Source organism: Nothobranchius furzeri, chromosome 6, assembly GCF_043380555.1.
Source record: "Nothobranchius furzeri strain GRZ-AD chromosome 6, NfurGRZ-RIMD1, whole genome shotgun sequence".
Lineage (NCBI taxonomy): Eukaryota > Metazoa > Chordata > Actinopteri > Cyprinodontiformes > Nothobranchiidae > Nothobranchius > Nothobranchius furzeri.
This window is the reverse complement of record NC_091746.1, coordinates 30798123-30816181: the sequence shown is the minus strand read 5'-3', so window position 1 is coordinate 30816181 and position 18059 is coordinate 30798123. Positions and strand designations below refer to the sequence as shown.

At 38.4% G+C, this 18059-nt stretch overlaps 2 protein-coding genes and 1 long non-coding RNA gene across 5 annotated transcripts in view; 1 reads left to right on the top strand and 2 right to left on the bottom strand.

The window, feature by feature from the left end:
* sorcs3a (sortilin related VPS10 domain containing receptor 3a) overlaps positions 1 to 18059 on the bottom strand; it is a 314356-nt gene that overhangs the window by 97736 nt on the left and 198561 nt on the right. The window lies entirely within an intron of this gene.
* LOC139070285 (uncharacterized) lies at positions 14166 to 15427 on the top strand. Its single transcript, XR_011520827.1, has 3 exons — positions 14166 to 14395; positions 15092 to 15153; positions 15242 to 15427. It is a non-coding gene; the product is annotated as an uncharacterized lncRNA (long non-coding RNA).
* LOC139070284 (spectrin alpha chain, non-erythrocytic 1-like) lies at positions 15690 to 17300 on the bottom strand. 2 transcript variants are annotated; one of them, XM_070552122.1, is made up of 6 exons: positions 17083 to 17300; positions 16571 to 16663; positions 16356 to 16460; positions 16251 to 16283; positions 16143 to 16178; positions 15690 to 15936 (listed from the first exon to the last, which is right to left on the bottom strand). In XM_070552122.1, exons 2-6 carry the CDS (start codon positions 16634 to 16636, stop codon positions 15859 to 15861), a joined length of 318 nt encoding a protein of 105 aa, XP_070408223.1. In that variant the 5' UTR covers positions 16637 to 16663; positions 17083 to 17300; the 3' UTR covers positions 15690 to 15858. The 2 variants fall into 2 exon arrangements, with proteins under 2 accessions (XP_070408223.1, XP_070408222.1); XM_070552121.1 differs by having other exon boundaries at positions 16143 to 16283.

Here is an 18059-nt window from a genome sequence, read left to right as displayed (position 1 = left end):
GAGAAACCTCATGACTGTGTTTTATACCAGAAAAACAATTATTGTAAATAATTGCGTGTAAGCTGTAAAATCTGCAGTGTGTATTTGTTTTTTTATCCCTTCAGACTTCCCGATACCTCAGTGCTAACCCTTTTGATCAAAGTGGACCAAATATAGAACAAATAATATTTATTCATTTTTTTATTTATATGTTTGTTATTTATTGGAGAAACTAGACTTTTATTTTTATGTCATGATTTATTTTTTTACATGACCCACCGGAGTACAGTTTTGTTCCAAATGCCGTCCTCTAGTGATGTGCCGGTCGTGAACGAACCGGCTCTAAGAGCCGGCTCTTTGAAGTGAACGACGGGAGCTGGCTCGTCATTGGGAGCCGTGCCCTCCCCTGCCCCCACCCCTCTTGCCTTGGTGAAAGCTACACGTGATTGGTCAGCATGTGTAACTGCGTGTCCAGACTGTCCACACACAGAGCAGTAGGGGTGGGGAAGAGGGAGGACCAGACTCAGACACACAGCAGAGCACATGCGGGCGGAGGGAGACGAGAGGGAATGAGGAGGAGGAAAAAGGCGAGCGAGAGGAGAGTGCGACGAAGACGGTGAGAAAATGAGCGCCAGGAGTCGGAAAGTGGAGATTTCTTAAAGTGTTCAGTTATTAAATCCATAGAAATGATAAATATTTCATATGTTGCATATTTTTACATTATGAAATCATTTTACATACAGTTTTGCATTATTTTGGACGCAACAGAAAAACTGAGGAGCCACTTGAGAGCCAAAAGAGCCGGCTCTTTTTGGTGAGCTGAGCCAAAAGAACCAGCTCTCTAAAAAGAGCCGGAATTCCCATCACTACCGTCCTCGTCCTCCCGTACTCGATAGAACGGACTTTCTGATGTACTTGCCAAGAACATACTTGTCAAGTACACAAGAACATAGAAACATCCTTGGGCATTGAGAAACGGCCAGTCACTGTTTTCAGCATTCTCCTGTATTCTGGAGGCGTGGCTTATGGGTGGAGCCTAAACAGAGGGGGTTGGACCTTTGACCTGAGTTTTTTTAATATCCTGAATATTATTTTTCCAAGATCTCCTCGCCTCCCATTACGTTTAAGGGTATGCTGGTTTATATATGATGTGAGCAACTGTTTTCTGAAGAATAACTCATGTTAATGGAGTAACAGAAAGAGGAACTCTAACACTGTCCACACAAAGCAACACCAAGCAGATCAAACCGCAGGTCTGCGAGGGCTACGTCTCACAAGACATTATTTCCAGGCAGCACTGCTTTTTATCACGTTTAGCCATCAAACCTTTCAAAATCGGCTGCAGGCAAAACAACAAGCTCAGTTTCACCGGTTTTATGGCAAGACTCACACAGGGATATTGGATTTTACTACTCAGCCACTGCTACGTTATGCCCTCTGTGTTTCTAACTTGTGGTTTACAGAAATCAAATCGACGGAGAAATGAGACACACTCGTAGAGCCGGAACGGAAATGAGAAAAGAACTGATCCAAGACCTGGTTCATCGTCACATACGGAGTCAGACGAAGGTTGCGCTTCTATTTTTTATAATCTGTAAGGTTTGACTGGAGCTCATGGGGGAGATGTGCATTAGCGGTTGCGATGTCACCGTTTCGAGCCGGTGTGAGTACACTTTGGCTCAGAATGAAATATGAATCAGAATGAAAGATAAATGATGACTCTACTTTTCCTGTCAAACCTGGAAATTCGTTTAAAAAATAACGTTGGTGCGGAGACGAGTCCCCTGTGGACAGGCTGACAGGAGCGTCAGCATTCCAGGAAAGCCCACGCTCCATCCCCAAGCACAAAGCTGACACAGCTACTAGTTTCCTTCTGCAAACTAGCACCAGCTACTTGTTAGCTGTGATGCTGCCACTGACACTCCTGGACAGGCTCAGATCATTACCACAGCCCTCCTAAAGCCTCAGTGGGAGCTGTGAAGAAAGCCTGCAGAGAAAAGATGGATAATATGAGGCCAGATTCCGCAGAGAGCTCCACAAACATGTTTTTAACAAATCAGTTAATACAGGAGGCCGGTGCCAGCTGTTTTTAACCTCCTCGTCGGCTCTATCCAGCCGCTCAGATGTTACAACGGACCAATGAATGAGATATTATGGATTTGGCTCGAAGCTATTGGAAGTTTAAGTGGATAAAATCAGATAATGCCCCCGCTGCACTTTTCCAATTCTCCATTTCTGCAATCGGAGTCTTTGTTGTTTCCCCTAGCAACAGATACGGATGGATATCAGAGCACAGGCTGTGGAGCTGCTTCGTTCTCTCTGCTTTTATATGGATGTTATTCTTCTGAGATTTCTGTCCTTGACCACAGCTAAATACACAGTAAATTAAAAAGAAAATCCTTTAATCGTGGGCTTGAAATAAATGAATCATAACAAACAGGCTAGTTGTTGTTGCACAGCTGAAACATTCGTTTAGATTTAAATCTTTGAGTAATTTTCAGCTTTTATAGTGAAACCGGTTTTCCGGGCTGGATAAAACAACAGAACCGATCCAGACCAAAACCCATCCTGTCTCTTTGTCTGCCACAGGCTGGAATATCCAGCAGGGTCTTAGGGAAAGGGGGAGACCACCCTAATCGGAATCTAGTTGTTCTTTAAAGTGAGCGACCAAACCCACAGCGACACAGTGCTGTGTTCTCATCAGCTGAACACCAAACAGGAACGGACGAAAACCACAAATGGTGTGGTTGATTGAAAAAACTATTTTTATGTAAATTTGTTTTAACTCGTTCACTGCCAGTCACGACTAAAGTCGTCATTTGCAAGTTTTTACTGTAGTGGTCGGACGAGCCCCCGCACCGTGAGAACAAACATCCCAGCTCTAAAGCCGATCCTCATCCGTGTACGTGATCAGGAAGCAGAAATCCATGTGCTAGGAGATCGTTTTGGGCCGCTGCTGTAAAGAAAAGTGAGGCGCAAACCGGAAAAGTGTCTGCCGATCACAATTCGACAACGGATTATGAAAGAACGGATAAAGCTCGAAGCGTGCAGATTCTTCCTGATGTAAGAGGTGAGTCTCCTCTTTGTTTTGATGTCAACATCATCCTAGCGCGCAACATTCTGTGTCTCTTAAAAAAACAGTTAAAACGGTGAGAAACGCTGGCAGCGAAGGAGTTAATGCAGGCTGAACGTGAAAATAGTCTCCTACACCGATCTCCTGCATCAGCTTCTGATGGAAGATAGACGGTGAAACTCTAGGATTAGGATCGGGAAAGTCCTCATATCTAAGGCTACGTTCACACTGCAGGCAAAAGCACATCAGATCCGTTCTTACTCCTGCTACTCACAGATCTGCTGCACGAGTAAAAATTCAGGCAGATTTTTCAGACTCACGGAGATAAAACCCCTAAAGCGGCTGGATAATCGGTACAATGTTGAGCAGGATGGGTGAACAAGCTGCTGCTGACTCTTTGGGTCATCAGAGACTCAAATGTCCTCGACTCACAGCGAGGAGCTGAAAATGAGAGCGCAACATCGGGTCGAAATTACAAACTAAACAACTCTTCAGCTGTGTTCTGCTCAGGAACCCAAGCAGAGCTTAAGTGGAACGCTAAAACACCGAAAGCTCAGCGCCAACCGTGTCGGAGCCTCAGGGGCTCATTTAAAGTTTGTTATGTAACTCAAAAGCACTCACATTCATTTGTAATAAAAACACAGCAGCCATTAAATGTAAATGTATCTGACACTTTCTCATGATAAAAGTCCGCTCCTGCAGACCCGTTTGGCCTGGAATTGGGTCCAGTTCTGTTAGAACTTTGCCGCTGATGCAGTTAACATGTTTACTGCGACACGCTGCAGAGGGAGAGAATAAAAACAAGCTTCTCTGCCTTGTTTCATTTGCAGCTGCAACTTTCTGCCTCACAGAGAAGCTCAGCAACATCAAAGCAGAGCGGCTCCAAAAATACATAAAAGTTCTGAGAAAAGATTCAAGACTTTGGAGTTATGGAAATGATAACTGCTGCGTTATGGGCCCCCGTGTGCCACACAATCACTATAAGTCACTTTTATAACTCTTAATTAAGTCTCCCATAAATTCTTGATGCCTGTGTGTACAGCGCTTTAAATCACACGTCTTCTGCTGGCACGGCCCGGGCACAGCCTGTTCGGAGGGGAGTGAGGGCCGGTTTTATGTTCCGCAATTTATGGAGCCGGCTAAAAACACGAGCCTACGAGAGGTTCTAGATGTGGGGGGTGTCTATAGGAGGGTTTTACTAACAATAATCTGTCCGTGTTCTCAGTCAGAGGCCATAAACACACACCCAGGCAAATATCCTCCACTAACATTTTAGTTTCAGATTTCATCCATCGGGTCCCTGAAAGGGACTCTGAGATCGTTTAGAAAATCGGATCAGACGAGTCTTCACCCTGAAAACCCACATCGACAAATCAGCCTCAAGAACTATAATTATAATCTTTTCTTCTTTAATTATCCTGCAGTGGCTGATAAACTAATTAAATACTGATGTGGTGTATCTTGTTTTGGCTCTAAAACCACGTCGGCAGATCATATTTGGGTCTGTTTGTTTGTTGGAATGAAGAAGAGAACTATGTCACCTTGGAACATCAGAAGGATTTATGTAGAGAAGCAATTAATCTACTCATCAGTTAAATAATCAGCAGATGAATCAATAACTAGAATAACTGTAGCCTGCAGCCGTAATCAGAGGCCAGCTCAAAGCAATCAGAAGAAAAGATCCAGAGTTTGTGAAGACGAGCCGAGCCATTTCTGATGGAGAACGTTAATCAGTCAGTGCCACAAAAACACAGTTTAACTCTAGTTTAGTTTGATCAGCATATAGTCCAGGGTTTAACTATATTAATCTGTACGTGTGTGTGTGTGTGTGTGTGTGTGTGTGTGTGTGTGTCCTCCCCAACTCAGTGTAAGTGTGTGTGTGTGTGTGTGTGTGTGTGTCCTCCCCAACTCAGTGTAAGTGTGTGTGTGTGTGTGTGTGTGTGTGTGTGTCCTCCCCAACTCAGTGTAAGTGTGTGTGTGTGTGTGTGTGTGTGTGTGTGTGTGTGTCCTCCCCAACTCAGTGTAAGTGTGTGTGTGTGTGTGTGTGTGTGTGTGTGTGTGTGTGTGTGTGTGTGTGTGTGTGTGTGTGTGTGTGTGTGGTTTAACTAGTTTAATCTGTACTTAGTCCTGTGGTTTAACTATTTTAATATGTACTTAGACCTGTGGTTTAACTATTTTAATATGTACTTAGTCCAGTGGTTTAACTAGTTTAATCTGTACTTAGACCTGTGGTTTAACTATTTTAATATGTACTTAGTCCAGTGGTTTAGCTGGTTTAATCTGTACTTAGTCCGGTGGTTTAACTAGTTTAATCTGTACTTAGACCTGTGGTTTAACTATTTTAATCTGTACTTAGTCCTGTGGTTTATCTAGTTTAATCTGTACTTAGTCTGGTGGTTTAACTAGATTAATCTGTACTTAGTCCTGTGGTTTATCTAGTTTAATCTGTACTTAGTCAAGTGGTTTAACTAGCTTAATCTGTACTTAGTCCCGTGGTTTAACTAGTTTAATCTGTACTTAGACCTGTGGTTAAACTATTTTAATCTGTACTTAGTCCTGTGGTTTGTCTAGTTTAATCTGTACTTAGTCAAGTGGTTTAACTAGCTTAATCTGTACTTAGTCCCGTGGTTGAACTAGTATAATCTGTACTTAGTCCGGTGGTTTAACTAGTTTAATCTGTACTTAGTCCTGTGGTTTAACTATTTTAATCTGTACTTAGTCCGGTGTCTTAACTAGTTTAATCTGTACTTAGTCTGGTGGTTTAATTAGTTTAATCTGTACTTAGTCCTGTGGTTTATCTAGTTTAATCTGTATTTAGTCAAGTGGTTTAACTAGCTTAATCTGTACTTAGTCCCGTGGTTTAACTAGTTTAATCTGTACTTAGACCTGTGGTTAAACTATTTTAATCTGTACTTAGTCCTGTGGTTTATCTAGTTTAATCTGTACTTAGTCAAGTGGTTTAACTAGCTTAATCTGTACTTAGTCCTGTGGTTGAACTAGTATAATCTGTACTTAGTCCGGTGGTTTAACTAGTTTAATCTGTACTTAGTCCTGTGGTTTAACTATTTTAATCTGTACTTAGTCCGGTGTCTTAACTAGTTTAATCTGTACTTAGTCCTGTGGTTTATCTAGTTTAATCTGTATTTAGTCAATTGGTTTAACTAGCTTAATCTGTACTTAGTCCCATGGTTTAAATAGTTTAATTTGTATTTAGTCCAGTGGTTTAATTAGTTTAATCTGTACTTAGTCCGGTGGTTTAACTATTTTAATCTGTACTTAGTCCTGTGGTTTATCTAGTTTAATCTGTACTTACTTGTGGTTTATCTAGTTTAATCTGTACTTAGTCAAGTGGCTTAACTATCTTAATCTGTACTTAGACCTGTGGTTTAACTATTTTAATCTGTACTTAGTACTGTGGTTTATCTAGATTAATCTGTATTTAGTCAAGTGGTTTAACTAGTTTAATCTGTACTTAGTCCCGTGGTTTAACTAGTTTAATCTGTACTTAGTCCTGTGGTTTAAATATCTTAATCTGTACTTGGTCCCGGGGTTTAACTAGTTTAATCTGTACTTAGTCCTGTGGTTTACCTATTTTAATCTGTATTTAGTCATGTGGTTTAACTATTTTAATCTGTACTTAGTCCTGTGGTTTAACTAATTTAATCTGTACTTAGTCCCATGGTTTAACTAGTTTAATCTGTACTTTGTCCTGTGGTTTAACTATTTTAATCTGTACTTAGTCCTGTGGCTTATCTAGTTTAATCTGTACTTAATCCCGTGGTTTAGCTAGCTTAATCTGTACTTAGTCCTGTGGTTCAACTAGTTTAATCTGTAATTAGTCCCATGGTTTAACTCGTGTAATCTGTACTTAGTCCTGTGCTTTAAGTATCTTAATCTGTACTTAGTCCTGTGGTTTAACTATTTTAATCTGTACTTAGTCCCAGTGTTTAACTAGTTTAATATCTACTTAGTCCTGTGGTTTAACTATTTTAATCTGTACTTAGTCCTGTGGTTTATCTAGTTTAATCTGTATTAAATCCTGTGGTTTAACTAGTTGAATTCGTACTTAGTCCTGTGGTTTAACTAGCTTAATCTGTACTTAGTCCCGTGGTTTAACTAATTTAATCGGTTCTTAGTCCCATGGTTTATATATTTTAATTAATATTTTATTTAGTCCAGTAGTTTAACTAGTTTAATTTGTAGTTAATCATGTGGTTTATCTAGTTTAATCTGTACTTAGTCCCGTGGTTAATCTAGTTTAATCTGTATTTAGTCCAGTAGTTTAACAAATTTAATTAGTAGTTAGTCATGTGGTTTATCTATTTTCATCTGAATTTAGTCCCATGGTTTAATTAGTTTAATCTGTATTTAGTCCAATAGTTTAACTAGTTTAATCTGTACTTAGTCCCGTGGTTAATCTAGTGTAATCTGTATTTAGTCCAGTATTTTAACTAGTTTAATTTGTAGTAAGTCATGTGGTTTATCTATTTTCATCCGTACTTAGTCCCGTGGTTTAACAAGTTTAATCTGTACTCAGTCCCATGGTTTATCTAGTTTAATCTGTATTTAGTTACATTGTTTATCTAGTTTAATCTGTATTTATTCCAGTAGTTTAACTAGTTTAATTTGTAGTTAGTCATGTGGTTTATCTAGTTTAATCTGTACTTAGTCCTGTGGTTAATCTAGTTTAATCTGTATTTATTCCCGTGGTTTATCTAGTTTAATCTGAATTTAGTCCCATGGTTTAACTAGTTCAATCTGTATTTAGTCCAGTAGTTTAACTAGTTTAATTTGTAGTTAGTCATGTGGTTTATCTAGTTTAATCTGTACTTAGTCCTGTGGTTTATCTAGTTTAATCTGTACTTAGTCCTGTGGTTTATCTAGTTTAATCTGTACTTAGTCCTGTGGTTTAACTGGCTTAATCTGTACTTGGTCCCGGGTTTTAACTAGTTTAATCTGTACTTAGTCATGTGGTTTACCTATTTTAATCTGTATTGAGTCATGTGGTTTAACTATTTTAATCTGTACTTAGTCCTGTGGTTTAACTAATTTAATCTGTACTTAGTCCCATGGCTTATCTAGTTTAATCTGTACGTAATCCTGTGGTTTAGCTAGCTTAATCTGTATTTAGTCCTGTGGTTCAACTAGTTTAATCTGTAATTAGTCCCATGGTGTAACTCGTTTAATCTGTATTTAGCCCTGTGGTTTAACTATCTTAATCTGTACTTAGTCCTGTGGTTTAGCTGGTTTAATCTGTACTTAGTCCGGTGGTTTAACTAGTTTAATCTGTACTTAGACCTGTGGTTTAACTATTTTAATCTGTACTTAGTCCTGTGGTTTATCTAGTTTAATCTGTATTAAATCCTGTGGTTTAACTAGTTCAATCTGTACTTAGTCCTGTGGTTTAACTATCTTAATCTGTACTTAGTCTCGTGGTTTAACTAATTTAATCGGTTCTTAGTCCCATGGTTTATATATTTTAATTATATTTTATTTAGTCCAGTAGTTTAACTAGTTTAATTTGTAGTTAATCATGTGGTTTATCTAGTTTAATCTGTACTTAGTCCCGTGGTTAATCTAGTTTAATCTGTATTTAGTCCAGTAGTTTAACAAATTTAATTAGTAGTTAGTCATGTGGTTTATTTATTTTCATCTGAATTTAGTCCCATGGTTTAATTAGTTTAATCTGTATTTAGTCCAATAGTTTAACTAGTTTAATCTGTACTTAGTCCCGTGGTTAATCTAGTGTAATCTGTATTTAGTCCAGTATTTTAACTAGTTTAATTTGTAGTAAGTCATGTGGTTTATCTATTTTCATCCGTACTTAGTCCCGTGGTTTAACAAGTTTAATCTGTACTCAGTCCCATGGTTTATCTAGTTTAATCTGTATTTAGTTACATTGTTTATCTAGTTTAATCTGTATTTATTCCAGTAGTTTAACTAGTTTAATTTGTAGTTAGTCATGTGGTTTATCTAGTTTAATCTGTACTTTGTCCTGTGGTTAATCTAGTTTAATCTGTATTTATTCCCGTGGTTTATCTAGTTTAATCTGAACTTAGTCCCATGGTTTAACTAGTTCAATCTGTATTTAGTCCAGCAGTTTAACTAGTTTAATTTGTAGTTATTCATGTGGTTTATCTAGTTTAATCAGTACATAGTCCTGTGGTTAATCTAGTTTAATCTGTATTTATTCCCGTGGTTTATTTATTTTAATCTGTATTTAGTCCAGTAGTTTAACTATTTTAATCTGTACTTAGTCCTGTGGTTTAACTAATTTAATCTGTACTTAGTCCCATGGTTTAACTAGTTTAATCTGTACTTTGTCCTGTGGTTTAACTATTTTAATCTGTACTTAGTCCTGTGGCTTATCTAGTTTAATCTGTACTTAATCCCGTGGTTTAGCTAGCTTAATCTGTACTTAGTCCTGTGGTTCAACTAGTTTAATCTGTAATTAGTCCCATGGTTTAACTCGTGTAATCTGTACTTAGTCCTGTGCTTTAAGTATCTTAATCTGTACTTAGTCCTGTGGTTTAACTATTTTAATCTGTACTTAGTCCCAGTGTTTAACTAGTTTAATATCTACTTAGTCCTGTGGTTTAACTATTTTAATCTGTACTTAGTCCTGTGGTTTATCTAGTTTAATCTGTATTAAATCCTGTGGTTTAACTAGTTGAATCCGTACTTAGTCCTGTGGTTTAACTAGCTTAATCTGTACTTAGTCCCGTGGTTTAACTAATTTAATCGGTTCTTAGTCCCATGGTTTATATATTTTAATTAATATTTTATTTAGTCCAGTAGTTTAACTAGTTTAATTTGTAGTTAATCATGTGGTTTATCTAGTTTAATCTGTACTTAGTCCCGTGGTTAATCTAGTTTAATCTGTATTTAGTCCAGTAGTTTAACAAATTTAATTAGTAGTTAGTCATGTGGTTTATCTATTTTCATCTGAATTTAGTCCCATGGTTTAATTAGTTTAATCTGTATTTAGTCCAATAGTTTAACTAGTTTAATCTGTACTTAGTCCCGTGGTTAATCTAGTGTAATCTGTATTTAGTCCAGTATTTTAACTAGTTTAATTTGTAGTAAGTCATGTGGTTTATCTATTTTCATCCGTACTTAGTCCCGTGGTTTAACAAGTTTAATCTGTACTCAGTCCCATGGTTTATCTAGTTTAATCTGTATTTAGTTACATTGTTTATCTAGTTTAATCTGTATTTATTCCAGTAGTTTAACTAGTTTAATTTGTAGTTAGTCATGTGGTTTATCTAGTTTAATCTGTACTTAGTCCTGTGGTTAATCTAGTTTAATCTGTATTTATTCCCGTGGTTTATCTAGTTTAATCTGAATTTAGTCCCATGGTTTAACTAGTTCAATCTGTATTTAGTCCAGTAGTTTAACTAGTTTAATTTGTAGTTAGTCATGTGGTTTATCTAGTTTAATCTGTACTTAGTCCTGTGGTTTATCTAGTTTAATCTGTACTTAGTCCTGTGGTTTATCTAGTTTAATCTGTACTTAGTCCTGTGGTTTAACTGGCTTAATCTGTACTTGGTCCCGGGGTTTAACTAGTTTAATCTGTACTTAGTCATGTGGTTTACCTATTTTAATCTGTATTGAGTCATGTGGTTTAACTATTTTAATCTGTACTTAGTCCTGTGGTTTAACTAATTTAATCTGTACTTAGTCCCATGGCTTATCTAGTTTAATCTGTACGTAATCCCGTGGTTTAGCTAGCTTAATCTGTATTTAGTCCTGTGGTTCAACTAGTTTAATCTGTAATTAGTCCCATGGTGTAACTCGTTTAATCTGTATTTAGTCCTGTGGTTTAACTATCTTAATCTGTACTTAGTCCTGTGGTTTATCTAGTTTAATCTGTACTTAGTCCTGTGGTTTAACTGGCTTAATCTGTACTTGGTCCCGGGTTTTAACTAGTTTAATCTGTACTTAGTCATGTGGTTTACCTATTTTAATCTGTATTGAGTCATGTGGTTTAACTATTTTAATCTGTACTTAGTCCTGTGGTTTAACTAATTTAATCTGTACTTAGTCCCATGGCTTATCTAGTTTAATCTGTACGTAATCCCGTGGTTTAGCTAGCTTAATCTGTATTTAGTCCTGTGGTTCAACTAGTTTAATCTGTAATTAGTCCCATGGTGTAACTCGTTTAATCTGTATTTAGTCCTGTGGTTTAACTATCTTAATCTGTACTTAGTCCTGTGGTTTAGCTGGTTTAATCTGTACTTAGTCCGGTGGTTTAACTAGTTTAATCTGTACTTAGACCTGTGGTTTAACTATTTTAATCTGTACTTAGTCCTGTGGTTTTTCTAGTTTAATCTGTATTAAATCCTGTGGTTTAACTAGTTCAATCTGTACTTAGTCCTGTGGTTTAACTATCTTAATCTGTACTTAGTCTCGTGGTTTAACTAATTTAATCGGTTCTTAGTCCCATGGTTTATATATTTTAATTATATTTTATTTAGTCCAGTAGTTTAACTAGTTTAATTTGTAGTTAATCATGTGGTTTATCTAGTTTAATCTGTACTTAGTCCCGTGGTTAATCTAGTTTAATCTGTATTTAGTCCAGTAGTTTAACAAATTTAATTAGTAGTTAGTCATGTGGTTTATTTATTTTCATCTGAATTTAGTCCCATGGTTTAATTAGTTTAATCTGTATTTAGTCCAATAGTTTAACTAGTTTAATCTGTACTTAGTCCCGTGGTTAATCTAGTGTAATCTGTATTTAGTCCAGTATTTTAACTAGTTTAATTTGTAGTAAGTCATGTGGTTTATCTATTTTCATCCGTACTTAGTCCCGTGGTTTAACAAGTTTAATCTGTACTCAGTCCCATGGTTTATCTAGTTTAATCTGTATTTAGTTACATTGTTTATCTAGTTTAATCTGTTTTTATTCCAGTAGTTTAACGAGTTTAATTTGTAGTTAGTCATGTGGTTTATCTAGTTTAATCTGTACTTTGTCCTGTGGTTAATCTAGTTTAATCTGTATTTATTCCCGTGGTTTATCTAGTTTAATCTGAACTTAATCCCATGGTTTAACTAGTTCAATCTGTATTTAGTCCAGTAGTTTAACTAGTTTAATTTGTAGTTATTCATGTGGTTTATCTAGTTTAATCAGTACATAGTCCTGTGGTTAATCTAGTTTAATCTGTATTTATTCCCGTGGTTTATTTATTTTAATCTGTATTTAGTCCAGTAGTTTAACTATTTTAATCTGTACTTAGTCCTGTGGTTTAACTAATTTAATCTGTACTTAGTCCCATGGTTTAACTAGTTTAATCTGTACTTTGTCCTGTGGTTTAACTATTTTAATCTGTACTTAGTCCTGTGGCTTATCTAGTTTAATCTGTACTTAATCCCGTGGTTTAGCTAGCTTAATCTGTACTTAGTCCTGTGGTTCAACTAGTTTAATCTGTAATTAGTCCCATGGTTTAACTCGTGTAATCTGTACTTAGTCCTGTGCTTTAAGTATCTTAATCTGTACTTAGTCCTGTGGTTTAACTATTTTAATCTGTACTTAGTCCCAGTGTTTAACTAGTTTAATATCTACTTAGTCCTGTGGTTTAACTATTTTAATCTGTACTTAGTCCTGTGGTTTATCTAGTTTAATCTGTATTAAATCCTGTGGTTTAACTAGTTGAATCCGTACTTAGTCCTGTGGTTTAACTAGCTTAATCTGTACTTAGTCCCGTGGTTTAACTAATTTAATCGGTTCTTAGTCCCATGGTTTATATATTTTAATTAATATTTTATTTAGTCCAGTAGTTTAACTAGTTTAATTTGTAGTTAATCATGTGGTTTATCTAGTTTAATCTGTACTTAGTCCCGTGGTTAATCTAGTTTAATCTGTATTTAGTCCAGTAGTTTAACAAATTTAATTAGTAGTTAGTCATGTGGTTTATCTATTTTCATCTGAATTTAGTCCCATGGTTTAATTAGTTTAATCTGTATTTAGTCCAATAGTTTAACTAGTTTAATCTGTACTTAGTCCCGTGGTTAATCTAGTGTAATCTGTATTTAGTCCAGTATTTTAACTAGTTTAATTTGTAGTAAGTCATGTGGTTTATCTATTTTCATCCGTACTTAGTCCCGTGGTTTAACAAGTTTAATCTGTACTCAGTCCCATGGTTTATCTAGTTTAATCTGTATTTAGTTACATTGTTTATCTAGTTTAATCTGTATTTATTCCAGTAGTTTAACTAGTTTAATTTGTAGTTAGTCATGTGGTTTATCTAGTTTAATCTGTACTTAGTCCTGTGGTTAATCTAGTTTAATCTGTATTTATTCCCGTGGTTTATCTAGTTTAATCTGAATTTAGTCCCATGGTTTAACTAGTTCAATCTGTATTTAGTCCAGTAGTTTAACTAGTTTAATTTGTAGTTAGTCATGTGGTTTATCTAGTTTAATCTGTACTTAGTCCTGTGGTTTATCTCGTTTAATCTGTTCTTAGTCCTGTGGTTAATCTAGTTTAATCTGTATTTATTCCCGTGGTTTATCTAGTTTAATCTGAATTTAGTCCCATGGTTTAACTAGTTCAATCTGTATTTAGTCCAGTAGTTTAACTAGTTTAATTTGTAGTTAGTCATGTGGTTTATCTAGTTTAATCTGTACTTAGTCCTGTGGTTTATCTAGTTTAATCTGTACTTAGTCCTGTGGTTTATCTAGTTTAATCTGTACTTAGTCCTGTGGTTTAACTGGCTTAATCTGTACTTGGTCCCGGGGTTTAACTAGTTTAATCTGTACTTAGTCATGTGGTTTACCTATTTTAATCTGTATTGAGTCATGTGGTTTAACTATTTTAATCTGTACTTAGTCCTGTGGTTTAACTAATTTAATCTGTACTTAGTCCCATGGCTTATCTAGTTTAATCTGTACGTAATCCCGTGGTTTAGCTAGCTTAATCTGTATTTAGTCCTGTGGTTCAACCATAGACTGTACATATACTGGACAATTCGATTCCATAGGCTTCAATTTCACGTTATCTGTCCATAATGGGAGGTGTCCACCACCGCCATTTTGACCGTGTCACAGGTTCCGTCCAGCCCAGACAATTCCATAAAAGGGAAGAGAGGAGGCGCTGAGGGTGTGGCTGTAAGGCTGGGCTCGAGTGACGACACCCAGGCGAACTAGCTACGAGCTAACCTGAAGCTAACCCTGGCTAACCCAAAGCTAAAGCGGAGGTGGGAGCCGAGCTAACGGATGTAGCCACCTAGCTTCAACCCAACCGGAGCTAACTGGAACACCCATCGACCTGAACCTTACACGGAGTTTAGGTGGAGGTTTTCTGCGCCTGTTCGTGAGAAGTACCTGTATTAAAAAAGTTTTAAATCGGTAAGTTTATAATTTATTTCCGTAATGAAAACATTTTGCTTTGAGCAAGTTTTCAGTAGTTTTTTTGGCGCTATCACTCCTGAGTCGCACCAGCCATTAAATGTATCATGAAGAGAAAATATATTTAAGTCGTATTTTGGGGGGACATTTTATTATCTTTCTTACAAAATCTGAGACCAAGCGTTTCACATTGCAACACAAGCACCGGTAACCATAACAGAATTTACAGCCAGCAGAGGAGAGGATGGCGGTGTTTCAAACCCTCCCGGCCGGCGTGTAGAGCTCATTCCTGGGCTGGAGCCGGCCCTCAGCACCCCGCCACAGGCTCTAACAGATGCTGGCGGTGTTTCATATATTTCCAAAACGTAATACTTGTTTGTATCTTGTACAGCCAACTAGCCTTTATTCTGGACTCAGTACAATTTACCAAAAGTAAAGAGACATTATACAGATGAAGTAAGCACAAGATAACTTACTGGAAGACACAGAGTTATCATCAGAACCAGAACAAGAGAGCCTGATAACAGTCATGTGAAAATAACAGTTAAAAAGTATGTATGTATAATAGAAATAAAAATATATTAGAATTAGTGTAACTCACTGTGATCCAAACAAATCAGCCATAGCTGATGAGTAAATATGACATGAGGTCTGGGAGTTTTTAAGTTTCATTCTTTTATTACATTTTTTTCTTAGATCTATTAAAAGGTCACCATGGCAGCCTGTGTGTCTCCAACGTCAGCTACACAACGCAGCGTGTAAGTTCCAAGTACTTGTCTTGACCACTTCATGAATGGTTTTGTACTTTAAACAGCTAGGCCAAACCTGTTATTTTTTCCTCCATAGCCATTTGGATCATTGGAGACAGCTGAGTGAGGCGTGGTGCCCAGAGAGCTGCAGAGACAACCTTGGCCTCCCTGACGTCTGTGTCTCTTGGTTTGGTTGGGGCGGACCATCGACATACATACATGTGCCGACACTTTGCGCCCTGTTTTATAAACTGTAGTGTTAAAAATAAATGTTTTTGCTCAATTACTTGAATTTCTTTGGTTAAGACAAAAGTGAGGAATAATCATTTACAAGTTATTTGTACAACAGGCCCATTTTAAATCCCAACAGTTTCTTAGCAGACAATAGAAATGTGTTCTTTACTAACTTTACTTGGTTTGAAAATCTTACTAAAATAAACTTGAGTGCCGTATTGCAAAACCCAATCATACTTGTTATGTAAACATTAGCTTTGTAGATATTTTTTACAGATATATATTTGTGTGCAACAAAAACCAAACTTAAATAATTTGTCATTCTTTATTGAAAAACAACAAAATACAGGTATACAGAAGTGTGGGAAAATGATAATGTGAAAGTATTGCACTATAAATGAAGTGAGATGAGATGAAGGTGAGATGAAGGTGGACGCCAGCGGGCTGGACGCCGGACGAAGAAACCTGGAGACGGATCGCTCAGACAGGAAGGGAAGAGCTTCCTCTTACCTTGATGGAATTAAAGTTAGCCGTCGTCTGAACGCCCAACCGTACGGTCTGAGGTCAAAGGTCACAGGAAACACACACCAGTCAGCAGTCATACAGATGCATAAAGATAACTAGCCATGGCAACCAGCTGACATGTCCCCACTTTCACCAAAACCTGGTGCCTGCCGGGTCACCTGAATTCCTGTGTGATGTCAGCACGGTCGGCCGTGACTGCTGCCATCAGAGGTGACCTCTGATCAGCTGAATGAACTCACCTTCCAGGGTGACGCCGTGTTAGAGTCGGCTTCATCCTGTAAACAAACAAATGAGTGGTAACATAAACACCACGTCTGGTTCTGGTGGAGGCGGAGGACAACACGCACCTTTCCAGGAGCAGAACCCAGATGTTCTTGTTGCTACAAACAGAGACGAGCAGAGTTAAACCAGGAAGTGAGAGGGACCAGCTGCTGCAGACAGGTGACGCTCACCTGAGCCTGAACCATAGGAGCCTCCTCAGCCATCAGACCTTCTGACTCCAGTTCAGATGCCACCTTGTTGATGTCCCTCAGGCGGGACTCATTGGCCTTCAGGTCCTGCAGGACAAAAGCACCTGCTGATCACCTTGTTGCTGTCGGGTTAACAGGTCTGGTGTTAGAACGTGGTGGATAAGAATGTTCTGACGGGCCGAGGATTCTGAACTCACCCTGCAGGACTGGGCCTGCTCCTTCAGGGCCTGGATGCTGCTGCCGTAAGCCGACAGGTCCGACATCAGGGCCTCGTGCTTCTTCAGGAGAGCCTGTGGAGCAGAACATCAGAACCTTCAGCTCGTCTGACACAAGTGGAGCTTTCTCGCAGCGATGGTCCAATCGGATCCGCCACCGTAAAACAAACCCTGCTCAGTTCACCGCAGACGTAGCTCTGCGGGTGTTTAGTGGAAAAGCGTGAGCCTTCTGCCGGCTGCCACGTGTCATGGCTGCTCTGCAGCGGGAACACACATCACAGCTTGTAAACCGTTTGAAATAAGAGCGACGGGAACACGTTTGTCATCACTTCCTGTGCGAGGCCAGCACTTCTACTCCTAACCCATGAGACGCTTAAACGAGCAACGACGTCTGGTAGACAACCGAAGGAAATGCCAAATACAGAAACACTATGAAGGACTGGAAAGAGAGCAAAGAAAAGCGATTGGAGTTTCTCAGGAAGGGACTTCCATACCTCGGCCAAGTCCTCGTCTTTCCCTTAGTCTGGACTTCCAACGATGGGCTCCTTCTCCCTCATCCAGGACTCGGCCTCATTAGCATCCGCAAAGTACTGTTTGGCCTGCAGAGAGTCCTCCAGGTCCTGCCTCCTCTGGGACGCCTTGGCCTTCAGCGTGTCCCAACGTCCATGAAGCTCCCACAGTTTAGTCTTCACTTCCTCACCAGCGAAGTGACCTGGACCCAAAAAAAGTGAGCCAGAACCTGCAGACACCTCAGAAACATGTCAGGACCAGACCTGCTCTACCTTCTTCCACCATGGTCTCTCCTTTCTGGGTGACAGCCTTGATGCGAGGTTCATGACCTGTGATCTCAGCCTGCAGAGCCTGGTGCTTCTTCAGCAGGTTCTGGACACCAATCAGGTCCTTCCCTTAGGACACATGTTAGAGTTCAGCATTATGCAGTAGACAGACCAGTTTAACCCAGGGGTTTCTTTCTTCTACAATCTGCTCTTTAACTGTATTATTTCAGCTGTTAACTTTATTTTCTCTCTAAGTGTTTTTCTCCCCAGAAGAAGCTACAACGATGTTCTGTTGAGCTGTGGTGGCCTCATGGAGGGGGCCATCGGCTAGCACACTGCTGCTAACCACTTAAACATTCTCCCTCTCCTGATAATAACATTTTACTTTCTTTGATGTTGGATGTGCTACTACTAGTTTACCCGTTTAATTATAGATTCACTAGGATAAATACAATAAAGTTTATCTCTTGCCAAATAGAATATTTACTGTGGCGAGCCCGTGAAGAGGTGTAGGAGAATGCGACAAATTTGTCTGTTAAAAAGTCTGTTATGTACAAAAACACAATATCATCACACTATTTTGGACCGATACATGACGGTCAGGTCCAGCTTGGGGAGAAAATATGACACGTCTTTCAGGATGGACTTCATCTTTGGTAGCTGGCGAAGCCGGGAAAAGCAGGATCTAACCACCT

What these genes read in the sequence shown, in the direction of transcription:
- LOC139070284 (XM_070552121.1), bottom strand. Translation starts at nt 16,636, where the DNA reads ATGTCGGACCTGTCGGCTTACGGCAGCAGCATCCAGGCCCTGAAGGAG. An exon ending in AGCAGGCCCAGTCCTGCAGG is followed by an intron (nt 16,461 to 16,570) that starts GTGAGTTCAGAA and finishes TTTGTCCTGCAG; the next exon opens with GACCTGAAGGCCAATGAGTC. An exon ending in ACACGGCGTCACCCTGGAAG is followed by an intron (nt 15,937 to 16,142) that starts GTGAGTTCATTC and finishes CTTTGACCTCAG; the next exon opens with ACCGTACGGTTGGGCGTTCA.